The 22,431-nt window shown below is 36.3% G+C and overlaps 1 protein-coding gene across 11 annotated transcripts in view; it reads left to right on the top strand.

Annotated features, from left to right (window-relative positions):
- The window catches only part of SMARCA1 (SWI/SNF related, matrix associated, actin dependent regulator of chromatin, subfamily a, member 1), a 262,520-nt gene that overhangs the window by 13,756 nt on the left and 226,333 nt on the right, over positions 1–22,431 (top strand). For 8 of the 11 annotated variants that reach the window (XR_008289858.1, XR_008289857.1, XM_053201671.1 and 5 more), the window contains exons 7-17: positions 1,238–1,393; positions 2,662–2,793; positions 3,765–3,833; positions 9,210–9,319; positions 10,656–10,882; positions 11,849–11,970; positions 14,293–14,328; positions 15,240–15,392; positions 17,663–17,795; positions 18,563–18,711; positions 19,475–19,594. Coding sequence is in view for 9 of the 11 variants with exons in the window: in XM_053201671.1 (XP_053057646.1) it covers positions 1,238–1,393; positions 2,662–2,793; positions 3,765–3,833; positions 9,210–9,319; positions 10,656–10,882; positions 11,849–11,970; positions 14,293–14,328; positions 15,240–15,392; positions 17,663–17,795; positions 18,563–18,711; positions 19,475–19,594 (1,407 nt within the window). In the remaining 2 variants the exon portion in view is untranslated. The remainder of the gene's footprint in view (positions 1–1,237; positions 1,394–2,661; positions 2,794–3,764; positions 3,834–9,209; positions 9,320–10,655; positions 10,883–11,848; positions 11,971–14,292; positions 14,329–15,239; positions 15,393–17,662; positions 17,796–18,562; positions 18,712–19,474; positions 19,595–22,431) is intronic. The other 3 variants (XM_053201672.1, XM_027054412.2, XM_027054416.2) reach the window with 1 other exon arrangement.

The following is a 22,431-nucleotide window of genomic DNA, read 5'->3' as shown; positions in this document are numbered from 1 at the left end:
TGTTCAGTGTTCTGTTACACAAATTTCAAGGCAGAGCTAATATAAATTAAAAATATATGTGTGTTCCGTGAAACTGTAGGAGTTTCAAAATTGAGTGTTTCAAAAAAATCAAACAAAGATAAGGTGTTTGCAAGACCAAATGGAGTCTGGCATCCTGGTTCTCTTTATTTTGCCTCCAATTCTGTAATGTCTTAATTAACTTTTTAAATATGACCACTTCCCAGAGTGCAACTGGGATCTCTACAAAGGCCTTTTTTCTGTCCTCTACTTCAGTCCAGACAATCCTTTTAGATATCAGGGCACTCGGTAAATATTTGTTGAATGAGTCCACAGTGTGTTTGGTGCATAACTGTGAGTTTATGAAATAATGAGTTTGCAGTGAACAGTTAATTTTGTTTATGCACTGTAATTTCATATTTACAGTACTAATCAGAACCTTCTCAATATAGATTTGGCTGCTCCCTGTTAACTTCTATGGTTTTATTTTGACCCATACATAACATCTGAAATTCAGTTCATACAAGTTAAAAATGCTCTCAGTCAACTTGGCTACTATGTTGGCCACTGCCTATGAAGATTTAGAAGATTTAAAAATAGTTTTAAATAGTCTCACTGTCTTAAATAGCCCTCTGTACTAGATAGAGCAAGTCCTCTTTATAAGATTATATTTGTAGTCTTACAACAATATCAGGGAATTCACAAAAGCATTAATGGGCTTTCATGATCCCTTAACAAAATATATGACTCATTCCTGTTAGAAATGGAAGGAACATAAAAGAGATCAAAAGGTGGAAATCATTGATGTATATTGAGTTCTTTTCATTTGTTGAAACTGTGTTGGTAATAGTTGGTAGTGCTTTGACCTTAGTAAGAACATGCTTTTCAGAAAGCAGTTTACTTTGCTCCTGTCTTTTTGGACCATTTGTTGTATGAAGAGAGCCTAATATCTGTCATCTGGTGATAAGAACTTTTCCAGTTCATTGAATATGTTGTACTTGGTTAAGGGAAGCCTTTGCTTCTCTTTTGTTGATATTAGTATGCCACCCAGATAATGTGTCTTTGGGATTTGGTTTTCCTGTCTTTAAAATGGATGACACCAAATGGTTTTCCTATCTTTAAGATGGATGAGACCAAATGATTCTGAGGGCTCTTAGAATTATTAGTATTTTCTTGATGCTTTAATTCTGTGATCATCATGTCAGTGTATTTTAATATAAAGAACTTTATTTTGCATTAGGCTGCTTTTATTCGTGATGAAATGATGCCAGGAGAATGGGATGTTTGTGTTACTTCTTATGAGATGGTAATTAAAGAAAAATCTGTATTTAAAAAGTTTCATTGGCGATACCTAGTCATTGATGAGGCTCACAGAATAAAGAATGAAAAATCTAAGGTAAGCCAGTTTTCAATATCATTGTTAAACTTTTCTTTTAACTAACCATGTCCGTTTATTACTTCTGTGTATTCAAAAGAAAAAAATGTGTTGGAAGATTCTGATTTTATTCACAGAATATGAATGAAAATCCATTTTAAAAATGATTTGAAGTTTAAATTATTGAATATGAGACAAATGAAAATTGAACACAGTTTTTAATGTAAAGGAAATAAGGTGTTCATTTTCTATACCTGTTGCAGTCTAACTCTGTTATGCTACAGTATTTTAATATTTTGGTAATATTTGTGTACCAGAGGCATTTGCATTGATTTTTATTGAGGAGCCTTCTACCTTATGTGTATTCATAAGGATTAGAAAAAATAATTTCCTGGAATTACCTGATTTGTGTGAGTTAGAGCATGGTGTAAATTTTGAAAAATACCACTATTCCTTGCTATTCAACTCCATCAACAATAGGAAAAGCATCGATTATTATGATTACTGGGCTACTTTGGGAGAAACAGGGACAGAACTGGAGCAAAACCACCAGGCAGATCATACTAACTTCAAATTGAGACTAATACCTTATAAAAGGATGCATGTTAGAGAATAATTGTTTAAGAGCATTATAAAAATATGCATTTGTATTGATAAGATTACTGTTCTTTTATGCTTTGTGCTTTAATTTTTATAGTCTTATATTTAGAAAGTTAAGATATCAGGGAAAATGGGCTCAACTCTGGTGCTTAGAAATTGTCACCAGGCCTTTGAGGCACCTGGGTGGCTCAGTTGGTTGAGCATCTGACTCTTGATCTCAGCTCAGATCTTGATCTCAGAGTTGTGAGTTCAAGCCCTGCATTGGGTTCTGCACTGGGTGCGAAGCCTACTTAAAAAAAAAATTGTCACCAGGCCAAGTTAGAACTTGGCTAGGTATGTGGATGAACATGATTGGCAGGGAGAAAGATGTTATTGTGTTAAGTGACTAGCCTGGATTCCATGGAGTTCTGACTGTTTCTGTGGACCCAAAATAGACCAAATAAGTTTTTTAAAGTGAGGGAGGGGTGTCAGGTAGGACTATGATTTGCGTTCTTATAAGTGTAAAAATGCCTAGAATATTTTGTTCAGTTGTGACTCACTGTGGCAGTGTCACCTGAACTAGGATATTTTTCTATAGAAAGATAATTTTCAAGATTTATTAAAAAAATGCATTGGTTGGATAAAGAACTCCGGATGTTGAGCATTCTTACAAATGAAATAATGTTAACAGAACTATTATTTTTTTCTAGCTTTCAGAGATTGTTCGTGAGTTCAAGTCAACTAACCGCTTGCTCCTAACTGGAACACCTTTGCAGAATAACCTGCATGAACTCTGGGCATTACTCAACTTTTTATTGCCTGATGTCTTTAATTCTGCAGATGTAAGTTTAAGTCCTATATTTTAAGTACAGTCTTCTTATGTTCACAGATCTCTTTTCCAATCATAGAATATAGATAAAATTTATAGTTCTTTTTTCATTTGTAACTGTTTATCTGTGTGTTTTGGTGTTCTCAGAAAAAAAGCTCTTAAGCACAAATTTTTCAAATGGGGATATTTAGAGAAATGATTTTCTTTTCTTTGAGATTATTCTGCCTTTTAAACTTTGCCTATATCTCCTTGTTACCACAACTTAAGATATGAGATAGGCTGAGTTCATAACAGCAAGCTCAAAATTTTCCTTGAAAGGGCTTTCTACATACTAGGTTGGCAGGTGGAGTCTTTAAAATGATCTTTGATTATTGTAGTCGTTAATATTTGTGAGTACTGAAGAGCTCATAATGTGTGATTCGAAAAACAAGATATTTTGTAAATGTATGATTTACATTGTTTTTATCATTAACACAAGGTTATGCTAGTGCAGCAAACCGAATTGAACGATTTAAGGACTTTTGGAGCTTTCCTCATTACTGCTATTAATTGATAATAAAAAGTACCAAGTTCAGCTATCCATTGGTTTGTATACCTTATCTTGCTTTTGTTCATTTTTATTGTTTGTGTAAAAGTTTCATTATCATTATGTGCCTTCATTTTTATATTCTCACTCCTACTCTAACTCTTTAACTGGATATAATACTACTATGGTGTGGGGAAGCCTCATAAAAGTCTTATAAGGAAACCCTGCTGGCGGAGTTCCTGTATCATGGAATTCAAATTTTCTTAACTCCTCCAGTATTTTAGCTATTTTCATAAGTAAATAATATTGACCATCATGGTTAATATATTTTTGAAAGTGCTTTTAAAATGAATTACTGCTGTATCACTGTATACGAATTTATAGAATATTGAGTTTATTAAAACAAACAAACAAACAAACACCTGTGTGCTTACTGCAGAATTTCCACCCCTCCACAGGACTTTGATTCTTGGTTTGACACTAAAAACTGTCTTGGTGATCAAAAACTTGTGGAAAGACTTCACGCAGTAAGTAATAGACAAGAAAATTTAGTAATTAAATGTATATAGCCCAGCTAGAAAACAAACGGCCGTAGAATCTGTTTGAACTTTTGGGTTTACCTCTTGGCTCAGTCTCACTGCTTCTCCCAACCTTTCTGACAGCCTCTTTGGGAAATGAACTCCACTATATTCTCAGCCTGTCTCAAGATGGCATCAGTATTTTTCTAGTTCCCCAATGCCACTTCTTGTTAAAATTAAAAAAAAAATTTTTAACATTTATTCATTTTTGAAAGAGCATGAGTGTGGGAGGGGCATGAGAGAGAGGGAGACAGAATTCGAAGCAGGTTCCAGGCTCTGGGCTGTCAGCACAGAGCCCGACGCGGGGCTCGAACTCACAGACTGTGAGATCATGACCTGAGCCGAAGTTGGATGCTTAACCGACTGAGCCACTCAGGCGTCCCCTGCTTTTTTTTTAATTAAAAAAAATTTTAATGTTTGTTCATTTTTTGAGAGAGACACAGAGCACAAGTGGGGGAGGGGCAGAGAGTAAGGGAAATAAAGAATCCAAAGCAGGCTCCAGGCTCTGAGCTGTCAGCACAGAGCCCAGCACGGGGCTCAAACTCACAAGCTGTGAGATCATGACCTAAGCTAAAGTCAGATGCCTAACAGACTGAGCCACCCAGATGCCCCCCCACCCATGCCACTTCTAAGCCACTGCTTTTCCACCATCATGTATAAAACTCTTCCTTTAAAGCTTAAGTTATGTTGCAGGTCCAACCTCTACCCATTCTCTTCTCTGTCATCTATTCATCCAGGTGACTCCCTCACATTTGTTAAAAACCAGTTTTCTGGGGCACCTGGGTAGCTCAGTCGGTTAAGCATCTGAGTCTTGATTTCAGCTCAGGTCATGATCTCACGATTCGTGCGTTTGAGCCCTCATCAGGCTCTGCACTAGCAGAGCTCTCTCCCTCTCTCTCTGCCCCTCCTTTGCTCGCTCTCATTGTCTCTCTAAAATAAATAAATAAACTTAAGAAAAGACAACACTTTTCCATTCTTTGATAACAACTTCTTATGTCCTTTTAACTCCTTCATTCCTGTTACTCCTGTACTTTGTTACCATACAGAGACCTCTAGTCCTTGGACCCCTGTTTTTCTTCCCATCCATTACCTCTTTTCTGTTGTTACTTTTTTCTTAAAAGTTTTTTAAAATGTTTATTTTGAAGTGAGAGGAGGTGCAGAGAGAGGGGGACAGAGGATCTGAAATGGGCTCTGAGCTGACAGCAAAGAGCCCAGTGTGGGGCCCGAACCCACGAACTGCGAGATCATGACCTGAGCCAAAGTCAGACGCTTAACCGACTGAACCACCCAGGCACCCCAAAACCTTTATTTAAAAAAAGAAAAAAGTGAGGCACCTGGGTGGCTCAGTTAAGTGTTCGACTTCGGTTTAGGTCATGATCTCGCGGTTCGTGGATTCGAGCTCTGCATCGGGCTCTGTGCTGATGGTGTGGTGTCTGCTTGAGATTGTGTGTCTCCTACTCTCTGACCCTCCCCTGCTTGTGCTGTCTGTCTCTCAAAAGTAAGTAAATTAATTAAAAAAGTAAAAAAAATTTAAAAAGGATTTTATTTTTAAGTAATCTCTGTACCCAGCATGGGGCTCGAACTCACAACCTCAAGATCAAGAGTTGCATGCTCCACTGACTGAGCCAACCAGGCGCCCCTATGGTTACTTTTTTCTGTATCAGTGAACTGAGCCCATTTTCAATCTCTTGAATCACCCTTTTGCCAATACTCCCAAACTCTTTTTCTCTCTTGTCCATCTGTCATTTCTGCCCTGGAAACCCTAAACTAGAATACTATAACTGTCTCTGTCTTCTGGGTTTGAATTCTGCTTCTACCATTTACTAGAAGAGTGACTTGCTCTATACTGGGGGCTTCTCAACACTGATAAAGAAGGTTATACAACTGTATACGTTGGAACAACTCCAGATTTAATGTTCTGTAACATAAGCTGGGATTTGATGATGTCAGCAATCCTTCAACATGGCTGCCTATAACATTCTTTCCAATTTCCTATAACAACTATTTCAGACCTTCCCTAATCTCTCCAAGACTTCTATCATGGATACTCCCTGCCCTTCTCCTTTCGCAGCAGAGAAAATAGAAGTTATTAGGTAGGAACTCCTTCAAGGATATCCATCTTCCAAGGATATCTGCCTCTGTGTTTACCTTCTTTCTGAGTGGAAGAGGTGTTTTCTCTGGTCAGTGGCTAAGTCTTTCAGCATGAACCTTGGATCTCATTCATCTCTTCCTGTTTCCTTATGGACCTTTCCCCATTATTTATCATTCTTATTGACTGAATTTTCTGGCTCTCACTTTATATTCGCTCTTTTTTCTAACATGTAAACATGCTGAAGTATTTTAAAATCCAAACTCATACCCATACCCACCCACCCTCACAAATATACAAAATAGTACTCTCAACATTGTGTGTCTCTAGCTGAGATTCTGGTTTCTTCCCTTGATATCTCAGCTTCTTGAAAAATTAGTTTATATTCTCCGTGTCTACTACCTGATCTCCTGTTTACTCTTGAAACCGCTGACCACTGGCTTCTATCCATTCCACACGACTGAAACTTACCTTGCAAGGTCTTTAGTCATTTTCCAGTTGCTGAATTCAGGGTATACCTTTTGCTCAGTATTTTGTCTTTTCTGTACTGCTTAGCACTGCTAACCACTCCTGCATGAAACCATTTCCTACTTGGTTTCTGGGATACAGAGTGGATTTTCTCTTACCTTTTTGGCCATTCCTATCAGGCTCCTTTATGGGCTTTTCTTTCTCAGTCTGTCCCTGAAAGTTTCATGTTTTGTAGGGCTTTGTCTTTGACTTTCTTTTTCATATGTGCTCTCTCTGGGCATCCACTCCTGTGGTTTTGGTAACTACCTATCTATTTATAACTACCAAGTTTCTCTCTCCATATTTCTTGCTGAGTTCCTACATATCCCACTGCCTTCTGAGTCTTTCTGACTAAATGTCTCACAGACAGTTTAAACTCTTAAGAACCTGTCTTAGACAAATGTAAGTGGCCCAAACCAGTAACCAGAAGTTGTCTTTTACTCTCCTTTCCTTTACCTCCCATAGATCTCTAATAATAATATCTGCTGTTTACTAATATCTACAGTTATTAAGGTCTACACAAGTACTACCACAAATTTTCTCAGCAGCTTTGGAAATAGGTATCATTATCCTAATTTTAAAATGCTTGTCATATACATATATCATAATTTTTTGATGAATGGATGAATAAATAGTCTCAGAAAAGTTAAGGAACTTGTCTAGGCTCACAACAGCTAATCAGGGACTGAGCTGATGGTAGAATCAGCTTGATGTCGGTTTGAATTCGGCTTCTACCACTTACTGGCAAAATGACTTTGGTTAAGTTAGTAAAAATTGAAATAATCACATTCCCATTAAGGATGTATTGTAAGGATTTATTACTCAGTCTTGTAAAGTTCATGGTGCAGTTTCTGGCACATTGCAGGTACTCTATAGATGGTAGTGCTATTATGTTCTTGTGATAGAATCTGTCTTGCAGGTATACACTGATTATTTCACCTTTTTTCTCTATTTATCTGTATCTTAACATTGAACCATTTTCTCTTCATGTATATATTTAGCTATTTTGAAGAGGCCTACATCTTTATCTTACTTTTAGTGACACTCTGATCCATACTCTGACTTCAGATTTCCTCTAAGATTTAAAAATCTTGCTGTTTCAGTTAGCATAATACCTTCTAGGTCCATTCATGTTGTCACAAATGTCAAGATTTCATCCTTTTTTTTATGGCTGAGTAACATTCCATCATGTGTATATGTACACACACATATATGCACATATATACAAATATCTTTATCTGTTCATCTATCGATGGACATCTGGGTGTTGCTTCTGTATCTTGGTTGTTGTAAATAATGTTGCAATAACTATAGGAGTGCATATATATTTTAAAATTAGTGTTTTCATTTTCTGTGGGTAAATACCCAGTAGTGGAATTATTGGATCATATGGTATTTCTATTTTTATTTTTTTGAGGAACCTCCATACTGTTTTCCACAGTGGCTACACCAATTTATATTCTCACCAATAGTGTATGAAGTTCCTTTTTCTCCACATTCTTGCCAGCACTTGATATTTCTTGTATTTTTGATATGAGCCATTCTGACAGGTGTAAAGTGATATCTCATTGCAGTTTTGGTTTGCATTTCCCTGATGATTAGTGATGTTGAGCATCTTTCATGTGTCTGTTAGCCATCTGTATGTCTTTTTTGGAAAAATGTATATTCCTTACCATCAAAATTATTCCTATACCAAATGAAAAAACAAATCTTGTATGACAACAGCTTTAAAAAAAAAAGATTCTTTTGGGGCACCTGAGTGGCTTAGTCAATTAAGCATCTGTCTTATTTTTAATTAAAAAGTTTTTTTTAGAAAATTTATTCACTTTTGAGAGATGGAGAGAGACAGAGTGTGAGCAGGGGAGGGGCAGATAGAGAGGGAGACACAGAATCTGAAGCAGGCTCCACGCTCTGAGCTGTCAGTGCAGAGCCCAACGAAGGGCTTGAACCGATGGACCATAAGATCATGACCTGAGCCAAAGTTGGACACTTAATCGACTGAGCCACCCAGGAGCCCCAGTTAAACATCTGACTCTGGACCTCAGCTCAGGTCATAATCTCTTGGTATGTGAGACTGAGCCCCATGTCAGGCTCTGCGCTAACAGCACAGAGCCTGCTTGGGATTCTCTCTCTCTCTCTCTCTCTCTCTGCCCCTCCCCCACACTCACAGTTTCTGTCTCTCTCAAAATAAATAAACTTTAAAAAGAGATTCTTTTATGACTATTCAGTAGTCAGTAATCTTGTTGTCTTTTTAATGTATTTTGTGCCATCAAATTAAGAATATCTAATTTAGGTTCCCTATTCCAATTTTATTTTTTTAAAATTTTTTAAATGTTTATTTATTTTTGTGAGGGGGGAGGGGCAGGGAGAGGGGGAGGGGCAGAGAGAGAGGGAGACACAGAATCTGAAGCAGGCTCTAGGCTCTGAGCTGTCAGCACAGAGCCTAACACTGGGCTTGAACCCAAGAACTGTGAGATCATGACCTGAGCTGAAGTCTGGCGCTCAACCAACTGAGCCACCTAGGCGACCCCCCCCCAATTCTGATTTTCTAATGAGCCATTACTTGATTCTTTTTTACTGAGAATATTGGCATCTGGCATTGGTGGATGCCAGATTTTTTTCAGATTATGCATTGGGAAGTAAATTTCACACTAGGGTGTTGTCAATGAAAGATGTAGTTTATAATATTAGATATTTTATAAACTTTTATGAAAACTGTCACTTTTTAGGTTTTAAAACCATTTTTGTTACGTCGTATAAAAACTGATGTAGAGAAGAGCCTACCTCCTAAAAAGGAAATAAAGATTTACTTGGGACTGAGTAAGATGCAGCGAGAATGGTGAGCTATTTTGTTTCCATTAGCATTTATTTATGTATAAGGATTTATTAAAATTTAACTTTTTAGTGGTTCAGTTATGCCTTTAGATCAAAACTTACATTTTATGTTTAAATGGCAAGTTAAGTATTTCAAATATTTTAATAGAAAATTAGTGAATATTTTATTTAGCTTTTGGGAAAGCATGTCGGCCTTGAGTCTATACACCTGTATTTGAATACAGTGCTTCGTCTCTTAGTAGCTATTTAGCTTGGGCAAATTCTATAACCTCAGTTTCTCTTCTGTAAAACAGGTATGATACTTAGCTTATGAGTTGATGTCAGGGTTAAAGAGGCTGATGTCACTTGCACGTTTGTTTGTTATTTTTGCTTTTTGCATCAGTGAAAATAGTAATAACCATAATAAGTAGTAATAAGATGGATGAGAATAGCGATTGTGGGTGTTACAAAAATAGAAGCTGAATCGGTTTGATAAGTACAAGCAAAGCAGGAAATTGACAAGAGAAGTCACAAGGAATCACAAATTAGATATGCTTATGTCATAATGCTGCTTAAAGAAGCAAAATGTTGCTTATATAAATAAAATCAGGTCACTTATAATATATAATGACTTCTCTACTACTGAGACCAGTATAGGGTAGTGGTGAAGAGTATATTTCTCTAGATTCAGACAAAAGACCAAACTCCGGCTTTGTCCCTTTTTGTGGTCCTGAGTAGGCTGTTTCACTTCTCATAGCTGCCTGAATTTCCATTCATAAAATGGGGGTGATTCTAGTACCTACCTCAGAGTTGTTGTGAAGATTTAACAAGATAATTTATAGAAAGCCCTTCCCATGATACCTGGCACTTTCACTCAGTGCAAGTTGGCTGTTACTATAATTAAATATTAATTGCTATTCAGGTGGATAAATAGGTCTGTTTTCATCTGGGTAAAGGTCAACAAAAGATAATGAAAAACATTTATAGATCAGAAAAAAATGCCTTATGAATATAGGTATAAGAAATTGTGATAGTTTTAAGCTCAAACAAGTAAAAGTTAGATGCCATCTTTCAGCAAATATTGTAGTTATTGAATAGTTAATTATCAGATACAGTTATCTGAATACTTATCAGCTAATAGCAATTTGTAGCAATGGATAAAGCAGGAGGAAACAGGTTTATGGGCAATATACACGTTAAAATGTTCAAAAGTTTCTTGATTTTAGCGATCAGATTTAGTCTCAAAGTCAGACCTGTTGTTTATATTTAAATAGGACTCAATGCTGATCACCAAAGGGATATTGCTTGATGCCATTAAACCTTTCTAATAATCAATGATTAATTATAGTTTAAAATTTTAGGTATACAAAAATCCTGATGAAAGATATTGATGTGTTAAACTCTGCTGGCAAGATGGACAAGATGCGACTCTTAAACATTCTGATGCAGCTTCGAAAGTGTTGTAATCATCCTTACCTGTTTGATGGTGCTGAACCTGGCCCACCTTATACCACTGATGAGCACATTGTCAGCAATAGTGGTAAAATGGTAGTTCTTGATAAACTCTTGGCCAAACTGAAAGAACAGGGTGAGTTACAAATCTATACATTCACTTGAAATAACTGTATTAGTGACTTGTGTACAAATAATATTTTGCGTATTTACTCATCATCCATTCATTCAGCAAACATTGTTGAGTACTTATTATTTGCTAGGAATTGTCCTATGGGCTGGGTGTACAAAGATGTGTAAGACAACAGTCTTTGCCTTGGAGAAACTCATAGTGTAGTGAAGAGGAATAGTTGCAATTTGTAAGTTGAGATGCTGGGAGTAAGTAATAAGTAAGTAATAAGTAAGTTGAGATACTGGGAGTTGGGGAAATCTTCATAAAGACAACATTTGAAGTTAAGCACTGGAGAATGTGTAGGAGTAACTCATGGGGAAAAGGAAGGGAAACATTATCTAGGGCAATGAAACAGCAGTGTGAAAATAGGGAATGCAGAGCTTATGGTATTTGGGTACAGTGGTAGTTGATGAATCTGGAAAGTTGGATGGGCCAGATTATAGAAGGCCTTTTAAGCATGCTTTAAGGACTTTGGACCACTTGGAAGGTGAGGAGGGGGTTTGTCCTAGAAGATTTTGCTGTGTCAGCTGGCACGATCAGACTTCTATGTTTGAAGGAGAACCTTGGAAGCAGTATCCGGGTTCCACTGAGGATGACAGATGAGAAACAGGAGACTAGTTGGGAGACTACTGCAGTAGTCTAGTGAAAGGTAGTGTGGACCATCACTCATCCTTGGGACAGAATAAAGGAAGACTTTAAATAATCTCAGTATGTGTGGAGGGTTTTGAAGTCCTTAAAAATGCATAACTCAGCAATGCATAATTCTGTATAGCATTCCTTGAAGGTTGTGTGTGTGTGCATGTGTGTGTTTTCTGGAGTGTTCAGGCACTATGCATTTTTATTACATGTGATGTTTACTTTTATTTTTGTAAGTTTCAAATTAGTTTTACACAAATTGAATAACTTGCTCTTTGGGGGGAAATGTTTTAGGTTCAAGGGTTCTCATTTTTAGCCAGATGACTCGCTTGCTGGACATTCTGGAGGATTATTGTATGTGGCGTGGTTATGAGTACTGTCGACTGGATGGACAAACCCCACATGAAGAAAGAGAGGTGAGGAAAAAAAAATTCAAATTCAGAGTTCAGTTAATCCATATTTTTCATCATTCAGTAGTTTTGAACTTTGACTTTTTTTTTTAAGCTAGGTGCATTGAATTTCTCACTAACACCTCTCTCTCTCTGTCTGAGATCTTCAGTTTGGCTCCCATTACACTGACTCTTCACAAATCATCCTTTTCAAGATCGTCAAAGACATCCTTACTTATCTAAAGGACACTGTACCATTATACCCTTACCTCCTCTAACCACTGCTATCTCTAACCTTTTGATTACTGTTTCTCATCCTACTTTTTAACTTCTGATTCTGTATCTTACTTTTCTTGATTTCCTTCCTACAGTAGACCCTCGCCATTTTGGAGTTTAACAGTTGAGATTTTTCTAGTTTATTAGCAACCCTAAAGACTCATGAAACAGTAATTTGTAAAGGGAATAATCTCAGTGTTAGAGAGATTTTGTAAAACTGAAATTGGATAAGCATAGGTATAGGTGCTTATCATGCATTTGGATCTTGGAATACTAAAAGGTTGGTGTACAGGAATGAGTCACTTAGCTAGTGAGGAAGGCTAACTAGCACCCAGTATCTTTCTCAGCCTGTAAGAATTCCCAAAATGAATTATTAACAGATCTTTAGATTATCCCTCCTGAATGTCATGGGTCTAATGTAAAGCACTTTCTTGGGGGGAGGAGGGCTTTTCTAATTTATCTTCTTTTTTCTGTGGTCCTTCAAGGCTATGTCTTTGACTTCTCTTTTAAGTCTATTCTGCTGCTCTGGGCAAAGATTGTGATTTCATGGTATAGTGGAAAATGCATTGAACTTGGTTTCAGAAGACCTAAATTTTAACACCAACTCCACCACTTTGTAGTATATGCAAGCTATTTAATTCTCTGAGCCTCAGTATTTTTAACTGTATTATTAGGGTAATGTTAATACCTAGGCTTCTTTTTTTGTGATAATGTTGTGAGGATCATTGGATATAATAGATGTGAGTATAGTTTTTAAACTGTGTCATGCAGGATACACTGTCAGGAAATTGCACACAGGCCTTTTACCTCAACTTTAGGGCCCCATCTCAGGCTACAAAGACTGTTAGTTCATGTCTCTTTCCTTCCATAGCTTCAGTGAACACTGTCCCTTGTGTGCTTTCTTATTGAAGCTTGGTTCATAGCATAGGATAGGGCCTATAGCAGACACACAGGCTCTTTTAATATTCAGGGTTAACCTGCTACCCATTGATAACATTTGCAAATAATGGGTGTCTCAAAGTTTACACTGATCCCTGATCTATAATAGTTTACTTTAGTAGTTTACTAACTATAGTAGTTAGACTTTAGATACAGCAAAGCAGAGCTTTTTTTTTTTTTTTTTTTTTTGGAAATGCCCACCTTTCCCATTATACTGCTGTCCACATAATCATTTCATCTATTTCCCTAGTAAGGAGGAAATGACCATATTTGATTCATTACTTTCATTATTTGCCAGCTGTTAACAGTTCTTTTTCAGTAGTTCTCAGATTTGCCCTTCAGTGGTACCGGTAAATTCAGCTAGCTAAGACTCTGGTCATTCTCTGACTCATTTCCTATAACCTTTACTTAATTGGCCTCCTCACTGTTATAGGGAAAGGATATAACATTTGTCAAGCAACTACTTGAAGCTAGGCAATGTATAGTTCCAACTGAATTCTTCTAGCATTCCAGTAAAGTATAATTTTCTGGTATAATTTTCTCCACTTGAAACTGTCTCAGAGAGGTTAAATGCTTGCTTAGAAACACATGTGTAATGAATGATAATGATTCACACCAGGTTTTTGCTATTTCCTCTACACCAAATTGCCTCTCACTACACCATGCTGCTTTCTACACTGCCCCCTCTACATGCTATATGGACTGCGGCAGTGAGTGTCACCTCTGCTGCAACTTTTGACCATGCCATTCCATTCATTAAAAATATAACTTCCTGTATTTTCTGATTATGAAAGTAATATATGATTGCTGAAGGAAATTTGCAAAATAAAAGTATTTCTGGCCAATCTCTTTTTGTATATATAACATATATAAGTAATTGCTGTTAAATTATATATACTATATATGAAGTTTGGTAACATTTTACTTAGCATTATGTTGTACTTTCCTATATCAGTAATAAAATTTATTGTAAATAATTTAAGTATAATATATATCCAGTGGACGTACTATAAACGATCTATTCCCCAATTGTTGATCATTTAGGTTGTTTCCAGTTTTTCACTATTATAAATAATGCTAAAGTGAAAGTCCTTATACATAAATCTTTGTGCACATTTCTGATTATTTCCTTAGGATAAATTCCTAGAAGTGGAATTACTGGGTCAAAGGGTATGAACATTTTTAAGACTCTTGATGCATATTGCCAAATTGCTTTCCAGAAAGGTTGTACCAATTTACACTCCCTGCAGCAATGTATGAGAGTGCCCGTCTCACCGCCCCCTCGTCAACATTGAGTATTATCATTTTTTTAATCTTCAAAAAATGGTATTATGTTTTAATTTGCATTTATTTGTTTACTAGTGAGATTGAACATTATTTTTGTATTTATTAGCCATTTGTATTTGTTCTTCTGTGAGTTGTCTGTTTTTTCTTTTTGCTCATTTTTCTATTGGGGTCTTAGTGTTTTCTTTCTAATTAATTTGTATGAGATCTTTATATAGTTTAGATGTTAGCATCCCATTAATTGTTAAGACTCTTTACTAAATATCCCTGGATTACCTTCCTGAATTTCCTCATTACTTCCCTGTTTACCCCTTTTCATGATATGGAAATAAATCTACTTAGCCTCCCCTTTATCCATTGCTCTCATTTGCATCCTGAACCTTTTTCTCTCTTGGCTGATCTTCTAAACTATACCTTCCTTATTAATCCTATATAAAGTAATGGGAATGAAGTTGAGATAGCTGACATTTTACTTCCTAGATATTTTTCAGCTCTCAATTAAAACATATTCACTATTATTACTTTAAATAAAATATTTATTACTTTGTGCAGTTGTTCTGAGTTTGTCTCTATTGATGTAAGTTTCTAAAGATTAGGAACTTTATGTAATATACTTTCTACAGTAATTCACAAAGTACAATATATAGGCATTTGCTTTAATATTTTTGAGATGGAAGAATATTATAAAGTGGGGTTTTGTATATGCATGTTAAAAATGTTTCTTTCTTAAGGACTGTGGTAATAAAATGTTATTTTTTCTCTCTTTTTCTTTCATCTCCTATGTCAATTTAAAAAAGGAAGCAATAGAGGCCTTTAATGTTCCTAATAGTAGCAAATTCATCTTTATGCTGAGTACCAGAGCTGGGGGTCTCGGAATTAACTTGGCAAGTGCTGATGTGGTTATACTATATGATTCAGACTGGAATCCACAGGTTGATCTACAAGCTATGGTTAGTAATTTTCAATGACGCCAGACATTTATCTTAGCTCAGAATATTATTGTTAATATATACAGCACAGACATAAATAATGATAAAAGGGTAACTATTTTTTGGGAGGTTTTCAAGATGTTGAAATAGATTATCCTGGGAAACAAAAGATGCTGTGCCAGTTGCAAAACAAAAAAGGAAACAAAAACAAACACACATATACCCCAGACCCAATGATAGTATTTGTGTGTTTATTTTGACTTTTATCATGAAACAGTAATATTTTTTCCCACTCCTGAATATTGAAGGGGACATAATACGTACGTCTTAATGAAAAGGGTTAAAAAGTCAATCTGTCAGTATTAATTCTGCTTAATATGTAAATATATTAAAATCCTTAGCACTGAAATTGGGAGAGATATGATTTTACCTTTTGTAATAAAACATATGAGGTGAGGAGGTTAAAAGGTAACAAAAGAATATATTCCAGGAAAATGTTTGCTACCTAAGGATAGCATTAGAAACGATCCTACCCTTTTGGGGACCTGGGTGGCTCATTTGGTTAAGCATCTGGCTCTGTGATGAGCTTGGAACCTCGTTAAGATTCTCTGTCCCTGTCTCACTCTGCCTCTCTCCTGCTTGCATGTGTGCACACACACACTCTTTCTCTCTTTCTCAAACAAAACTAAACTATCCTACTCTTTAAAAAATTTTTCAAGGAGCTATTTCTCTTCCTTTTCATCATGGTGTCATTTACTAAATTAGAGCTACATCTGTCAGTGTGACTCACATTTTAAGATAAAGAAATTTAATTTCAGAAGTACAAAGATGCAAAACAGCTATGCACTCAAAATCCCAATAAATTATGGGATAATTTATTCTCTTTGGAAGCAATTAAAGTCATGTCAATGAGGCATAGCTTAGAAGTTCTTCCTTTTTTATTAAATTTTTTTTAACGTTTATTTATTTTTGAGACAGAGAGAGATAGAGCATGAACAGGGTGGGTCAGAGAGAGAGGGAGACACAGAATCCGAAACAGGCTCCAGGCTCTGAGTTGTCAGCACAGAGCCCGATGCGGGGCTCGAACTCACTGGCCGTGAGATCATGACCTGAGCTGAAGTCGGATGCTTAGCCGACTGAGCCACCCAGGCGCCCCAAGTTCTTTTTAAAAATGTATTTATATATTTGTATTTATATTTTTTGAGGCCAAAACTCAGGAGTGCACCCACCACCTTCTTTTTTTTTTATAATAGAGAATTGAAACATATTGACCATCAGGACATTTTTATTTTTATATTTTTAATGTTTACTTTTGAGAGAGAGAGAGAGACAGAGCACGAGTGGGGGAGGGGCAGAGTGAGAGGGAGACACAGAATCTGAAGCAGACTTCAGGCTCTGGGTTGTCAGCACAGAGCCTGATGTGGGGCTCAAACTCATGAACCCTGAGATCATGACCTGAGCTGAAGTCAGATGCTTAACAGACTGAGCCACCCAGGCACCCCTAGCAGCTTCTGTGTTTTAAAGACACTTCCCTAGCTATTTTTATATAATCAGTACTTGCCATCTGTCACCTTTACCAACTATAAATCATAGGACTAATTCTAGACCATTATATAGTAAGGATTTTGATATACCATTAATTTTTATGACCCTTTACATCCCTGAATTGCCTCCATAAACAGAAGGAACTGCGTGATGATGAGATAAAGCTAACTTTGCCACCACAGCAACCCTTGATAATTACTTTGCCCCTCACAAAATTTCTTGCTAGTGGGGAAGATGTTTGTATTTAGTGGCGTAAATTTATTTAATAAACTCCCTCTAGTCCTCATCTTACAGGGGCTTTGGCTGTTGTCTTTCTGGAAGTTTTCCATTAATGGTATAGTATAATATTTGCAGATTTTTTTGGTCACAGTGATCTGTAGATATTCTTAATATTCATCATCTACCTTTTTTAAAGCTTATTTACTTTTGAGAGAGAGAGTGAGCACAGAAAGGGCAGAGAGAGAGGGAGAGAGAGAGAGAATCCCAAGCAGGCTCCGTGCTGTCAGTGTGGAGCCCAGTGTGGGGCTTGATCCCATGAACTGTGAGATCATGACTTGAGCTGAAATCAAGAGTCAGACACTCAACCGATTGAGTCACCACCACCTCTCATCATCCTTCTTTAAAAAGTGACAGGTCTAGAGAGCTCAGAAACTAATTTTATATCCAGCATTTTATAGCATATGATGGCTATACTATATATTTTATCCAGAATACCCAATATCTTACATTAGGATTCTTTCTACTAGGATCGAGCACATCGTATTGGTCAGAAGAAGCCAGTACGTGTATTCCGTCTCATCACTGACAACACTGTTGAAGAAAGGATTGTAGAAAGAGCAGAGATAAAACTGAGACTTGACTCAATTGTTATACAACAAGGTATTTAAACATATAAACTCAATTAGGTGTTTTTTTGCAAAAACACATGCAATTTTCTTTAAAGGAGATTACTTTTAAAGTTGACAAAAATTTGCAAATTTAGAGGAAAAAGTCAGTTTTTTTTAAATAAGTGCTAATTTAAATCTTTCTAATTTAAAGCCTTGTATTCAGTAATGTATGGAGTAGATAGTTGAACATCACTGCCTTCTAGGTGAATGCCAATGGCATGTCTTCTGAAGATTCTGATATTAAGCAGCAGTTAAAACGTCTAGGTTAAAACATTTTAAGCAGGTATTAGAGAGTGCCTGTTGGTGGAAAGAAATTTTGATCTGAAAAATGAAGTTTGAACATGAAAAAATATTTCTGTTCTTCTGAGTTTTAGAGTCACATCTGTCAGTGTGACTCACATTTTAAGATAAAGAAATTTAATTTCAGAAGTACAAAGATGCAAAATAGCTTTGCACTCAAAATCCCAATAAATTATGGGATAATTTACTATTTTTGGAAGCAATTAAAATGTCAGTGAGGCATAGCTTAGAAGTTCTTCCTTTTTTAAAAATTAGAATTTTACAGAAAAACTTCTATTGAAATAGAAGGTATGGTAGAAGAAAAATTGGTAGGGCTGTTCATTAATATAACTTTAAAGTTCACTAATTGTTCTTTCTCATAAAGCTTGACTTATGGTTAAATGTGGTAGTGTCTGGTTAAAACTATGAGGCTGTGCTTTCTCTGTAATATTATTGAAAATACACAACTTTTATTATTAGGAAGACTCATTGACCAACAGTCTAATAAGCTGGCAAAAGAGGAAATGTTGCAAATGATACGTCATGGAGCCACCCATGTTTTTGCTTCTAAAGAAAGTGAGCTGACAGATGAAGATATTACAACTCTCCTAGAAAGAGGGGAAAAGAAGGTTTGTTAAAATGGCATTTGTTTTCATGATGAATTGCTTTAACATCAACATACTTCGGCATGCTTCTTGTATTTTCATCATTTCAAATGCATGTTTAAAATAATTCCTGTTTTAAGGATTTGTAGATTGATATCCAGAGGTGGTTTAGGGTTTTTTAGTTTAGTTTTTGGCGATAAACACTAAGAAGTAGAGTTTAAAATTGAGTGACCTTATACCTTATTTTTATTGAAAATGATGTTGATATTTACTTAAAAGCCAAATAAATTTCATTTTTAATCACATCTATCAGGACCACATTTTTACAACTCCCATTTTTTTGCACTGTATTAGAAATTATCTACTGATAAATTGCATTGAATGAAAATCTCTTGTGAACATTTCATGAAATATTAAAGGATCATTTGTTAAAGTCTAATAAGCTGTTTCAGACTATTATAGTTTTGTGTTGAATTTATCTCTTTTATTTTAAAAATTATGGATAATTTCAAATATAAGTAAGAGTAGACTGAAATCAAAGTGTGACTACATCTTCAGTGATAAAAGATTTTAAAGAAAGCCTAATAGAGAATACTTGAATAACCATTTAAATATTTAAAATACTTGAAGTTAAATTTATATTCACTTAATGTTAGCATTGTATTCTTACCTTGTAAATTAACCGATTGGATATTTCATGTCAAAACCTGACTTCTAAAAAGAGAGTCCACAGATTTTTATAAGCAGTTCAGTGATAATTTTCTAATTTCAATGTATTGAATTTTAGACCGCAGAGATGAATGAACGCTTGCAGAAAATGGGAGAATCTTCTCTGAGAAATTTTAGAATGGACACTGAACAAAGTTTGTACAAGTTTGAAGGAGAAGATTATAGAGAAAAACAGAAGGTAACCTTTTACCTTAACCATTAGACTCTCAAATTAGCATTTCTCCCCATAACCATTATTAAAAAACACTGGCAGGGGAGCCTCGCTGGCTCAGTCAGAAGCGTATGCGACTCTTGGTCTTGGGGTTGTGAGTTCAAGCCTCATGTTGGGTGTAGAGATTACTTAAAAAAGTAAATAAAATTAAAATGATAATAAAATAAAATAACCACTGGCACTTAACTCTTACAGTGCTGTGCTATGGAGTAAAATTTGCTGTAAATCAGAAGATCTCATGCAAGTGTTATCTTTTAATATATTCTGCTAGGTTATTAGTACCATAATCTTCATCATTGTATTTGCTGCTGTTGCTACTGCTACTCTTGTTTTTGAGAAGCAGTGTAGGATTGTGGTTGAGTTCCTGGATTCTGAAGCTGAAATCCCAACTGTGTCACTAATTGACTTTGGGTACTCATTTTTCTCCCCTGTCAAATTGAGGGTACAGTAATGCACTGTATGGACAACAAGAGTCCTTTGAGGAAGTGGGAGTTTTACTTATTTTGTTTAAAATTATGGCTATAACTAAATTAAAAAATTTTTTTTAACGTTTATTTATTATTGAGAGACCGAGAGAGACAGAGCATGTGCATGGGAGGGGCAGAGAGAGGAGGAGACACGGAATCTGAAGCAGGCTGCAGGCTCTGAGCTGTTAGCACAGAGCCTCATGTGGGGCTCGAACTCACAAATCGGGAGACCATGACCTGAGCTGAAGTCGGACACTCAACAGACTGAGCCACCCAGGCGCCCCATAACTAAAATTTTTAAAATTTTTTTAACTTAAAAATTTTTAAAAATATTTATTTATTTTTGAGAGAAAGAGTGTGAGCAGGGGAGGAGCAGAGAGAGGGAGACACAGAATCCAAAGCAGGCTCCAAGTTCTGAGCTATCAGCACAGAGCCTGATGGGGCTCGAACCTAGGAACTGTGAGAGAGAGCATGACCTGAACTGAAGTTAAATGTTTGACTGAGTGAGCCACCCAGGTGCCCCTAAATTTTTTTAAATTTTAAATGACTTAGACTTCATTACAAAAAATAATATGGAGTTCACATGTATCCTTCACTCAGCTTCCCCTAATGTTAACAATTTACATGATCATAGTACAATTATCAAGTCCAGGAAATAAACACATTTTCTCCCTAATGTTCTTTCTCTGTTCTAGGAAATACAATCCAGGGTCTCAACATTGCAATTTTTAAAAATGGAGCTTTATTAAAAAAATTTATTTTAATGTTTATTTATTTTTGAGAAAGGGAGACAGACAGAGACAGAGCATAAGCAGGGGGGTGGGCAGTGAGAGAGAGGGAGACACAGAATCCAAAGGAGGCTTCAAGAGCCGAATGTGGGGCTTGAACCCATGAACCATGAGATCATGACCTGAGCCGAAGTTGGATGCTTACCTGACTGAGCCACCCAGCCACCCCTGAAGCCTTAAAGAGCAGTTTAGATTCACAGCAAAATCAAGCAGAAAATGGAAAGAGTTCCCATATTCTCCCTGCCCCAAACAAACATAGCCTACTGCACTACCAGTTTCCCATATCAGAGTGGTATATTTGTTAAAATTGAACTGACACTGATACATCATTATCATTCAAAGTCCATCTTTTATGTTAGAGTTCACTATTGGTGTTATACATTCTGTGGGTATGGATAAATGTATGATGACATGTATCCACCATTAGAGTATCATGCAGAATAGTTTCACTGCCCTAAAAGTCCTTGGTACACTACCTATTCATTTCTCTGTCTCTACAGCCTCTGGCAACCACTGATCTTTGTACTGTCATCATAATTTTGCATTTTCCAGAATATTATATAGTTGGAATCCTAGAGTATGTAGCCTTTTCAGATTGGCTTCTTTGACTTAGTAGTATGCATTTAAGGTGGCTTCTGTTTTTTTCATGGCTTGATAGCTCTTTTCTTTTTAGTGCTGAGTAATACTCCATTGTCTGGATGTATTACAATTTATTTATTCATTCACCTACTGAAGGACACCCTGGTTGCTTCCAAGTTTTCGCAGTTATGAATAAAGCTCTCATAAAAACCCATGTGCAGGTTTTTGGATGGACAGAGAGTTTAACTCCTTTGGGTAGTTACCAAAGAACATGGTTGCTAGAGTACATGGTGAGTTTATGTTTAGTATTGTAAGAAGCTGCCAACTCTTCTTGCATTCCTATGAGCAGTGAATGAGAGTTCCTGTTGCTCCACATTCTCACTAGCATTTGGTGTTGTCAATGTTCTGGATTTTGGCCATTCTAACAGGTGTGTAGTAGTATCTCATTGTTCTCATTTGTATTTCACTGACAGAAGATGTTCAGCCTATTTGCATTTGCTTATTTCCATCTGTATGTCTTCTTTGGCAAGGCATCTTTTCAGATCCTTTGCCCATTTTTATTTTTATTTATTTATTTTTAAATTTTTAATGTTTATTTATTTTTGAGAGAGAGAGAGAGAATGTATGAGCAGGGGAGGAGCAGAGAGAGAGGAGACACAAACTCAGAAGCAGGCTCCAGGCTCTGAGCTGTCAGCACAGAGCCAGATGTGGGGTTCGAACTCACGGAAGGTGAAATCATGACCCAAGCTGAAGTCAGACGCCCAACCGACTGAGCTACCCAGATGCCCCCTTTGCCCATTTTTAAAATCAGGTTGTTTGTGGGGCACCTCACTGTCTCTGTCAGTAGAGCATGTGACTCTGGTTCTTGGAGTTTGTGAGTTCAAGCCCCATCTTCGGTGTGGAGTCTACTTAAAAAAAAACACCTAAAATCAGGTTGTTTGTTTTCTTATTGTTGAATTTTAGGAGTTTT

The sequence above is a fragment of the Acinonyx jubatus genome, chromosome X (assembly GCF_027475565.1).
Source record: "Acinonyx jubatus isolate Ajub_Pintada_27869175 chromosome X, VMU_Ajub_asm_v1.0, whole genome shotgun sequence".
Lineage (NCBI taxonomy): Eukaryota > Metazoa > Chordata > Mammalia > Carnivora > Felidae > Acinonyx > Acinonyx jubatus.
The sequence above is the reverse complement of the archived record's forward strand: the minus strand, read 5'-3'. Positions and strand labels throughout refer to the sequence as shown.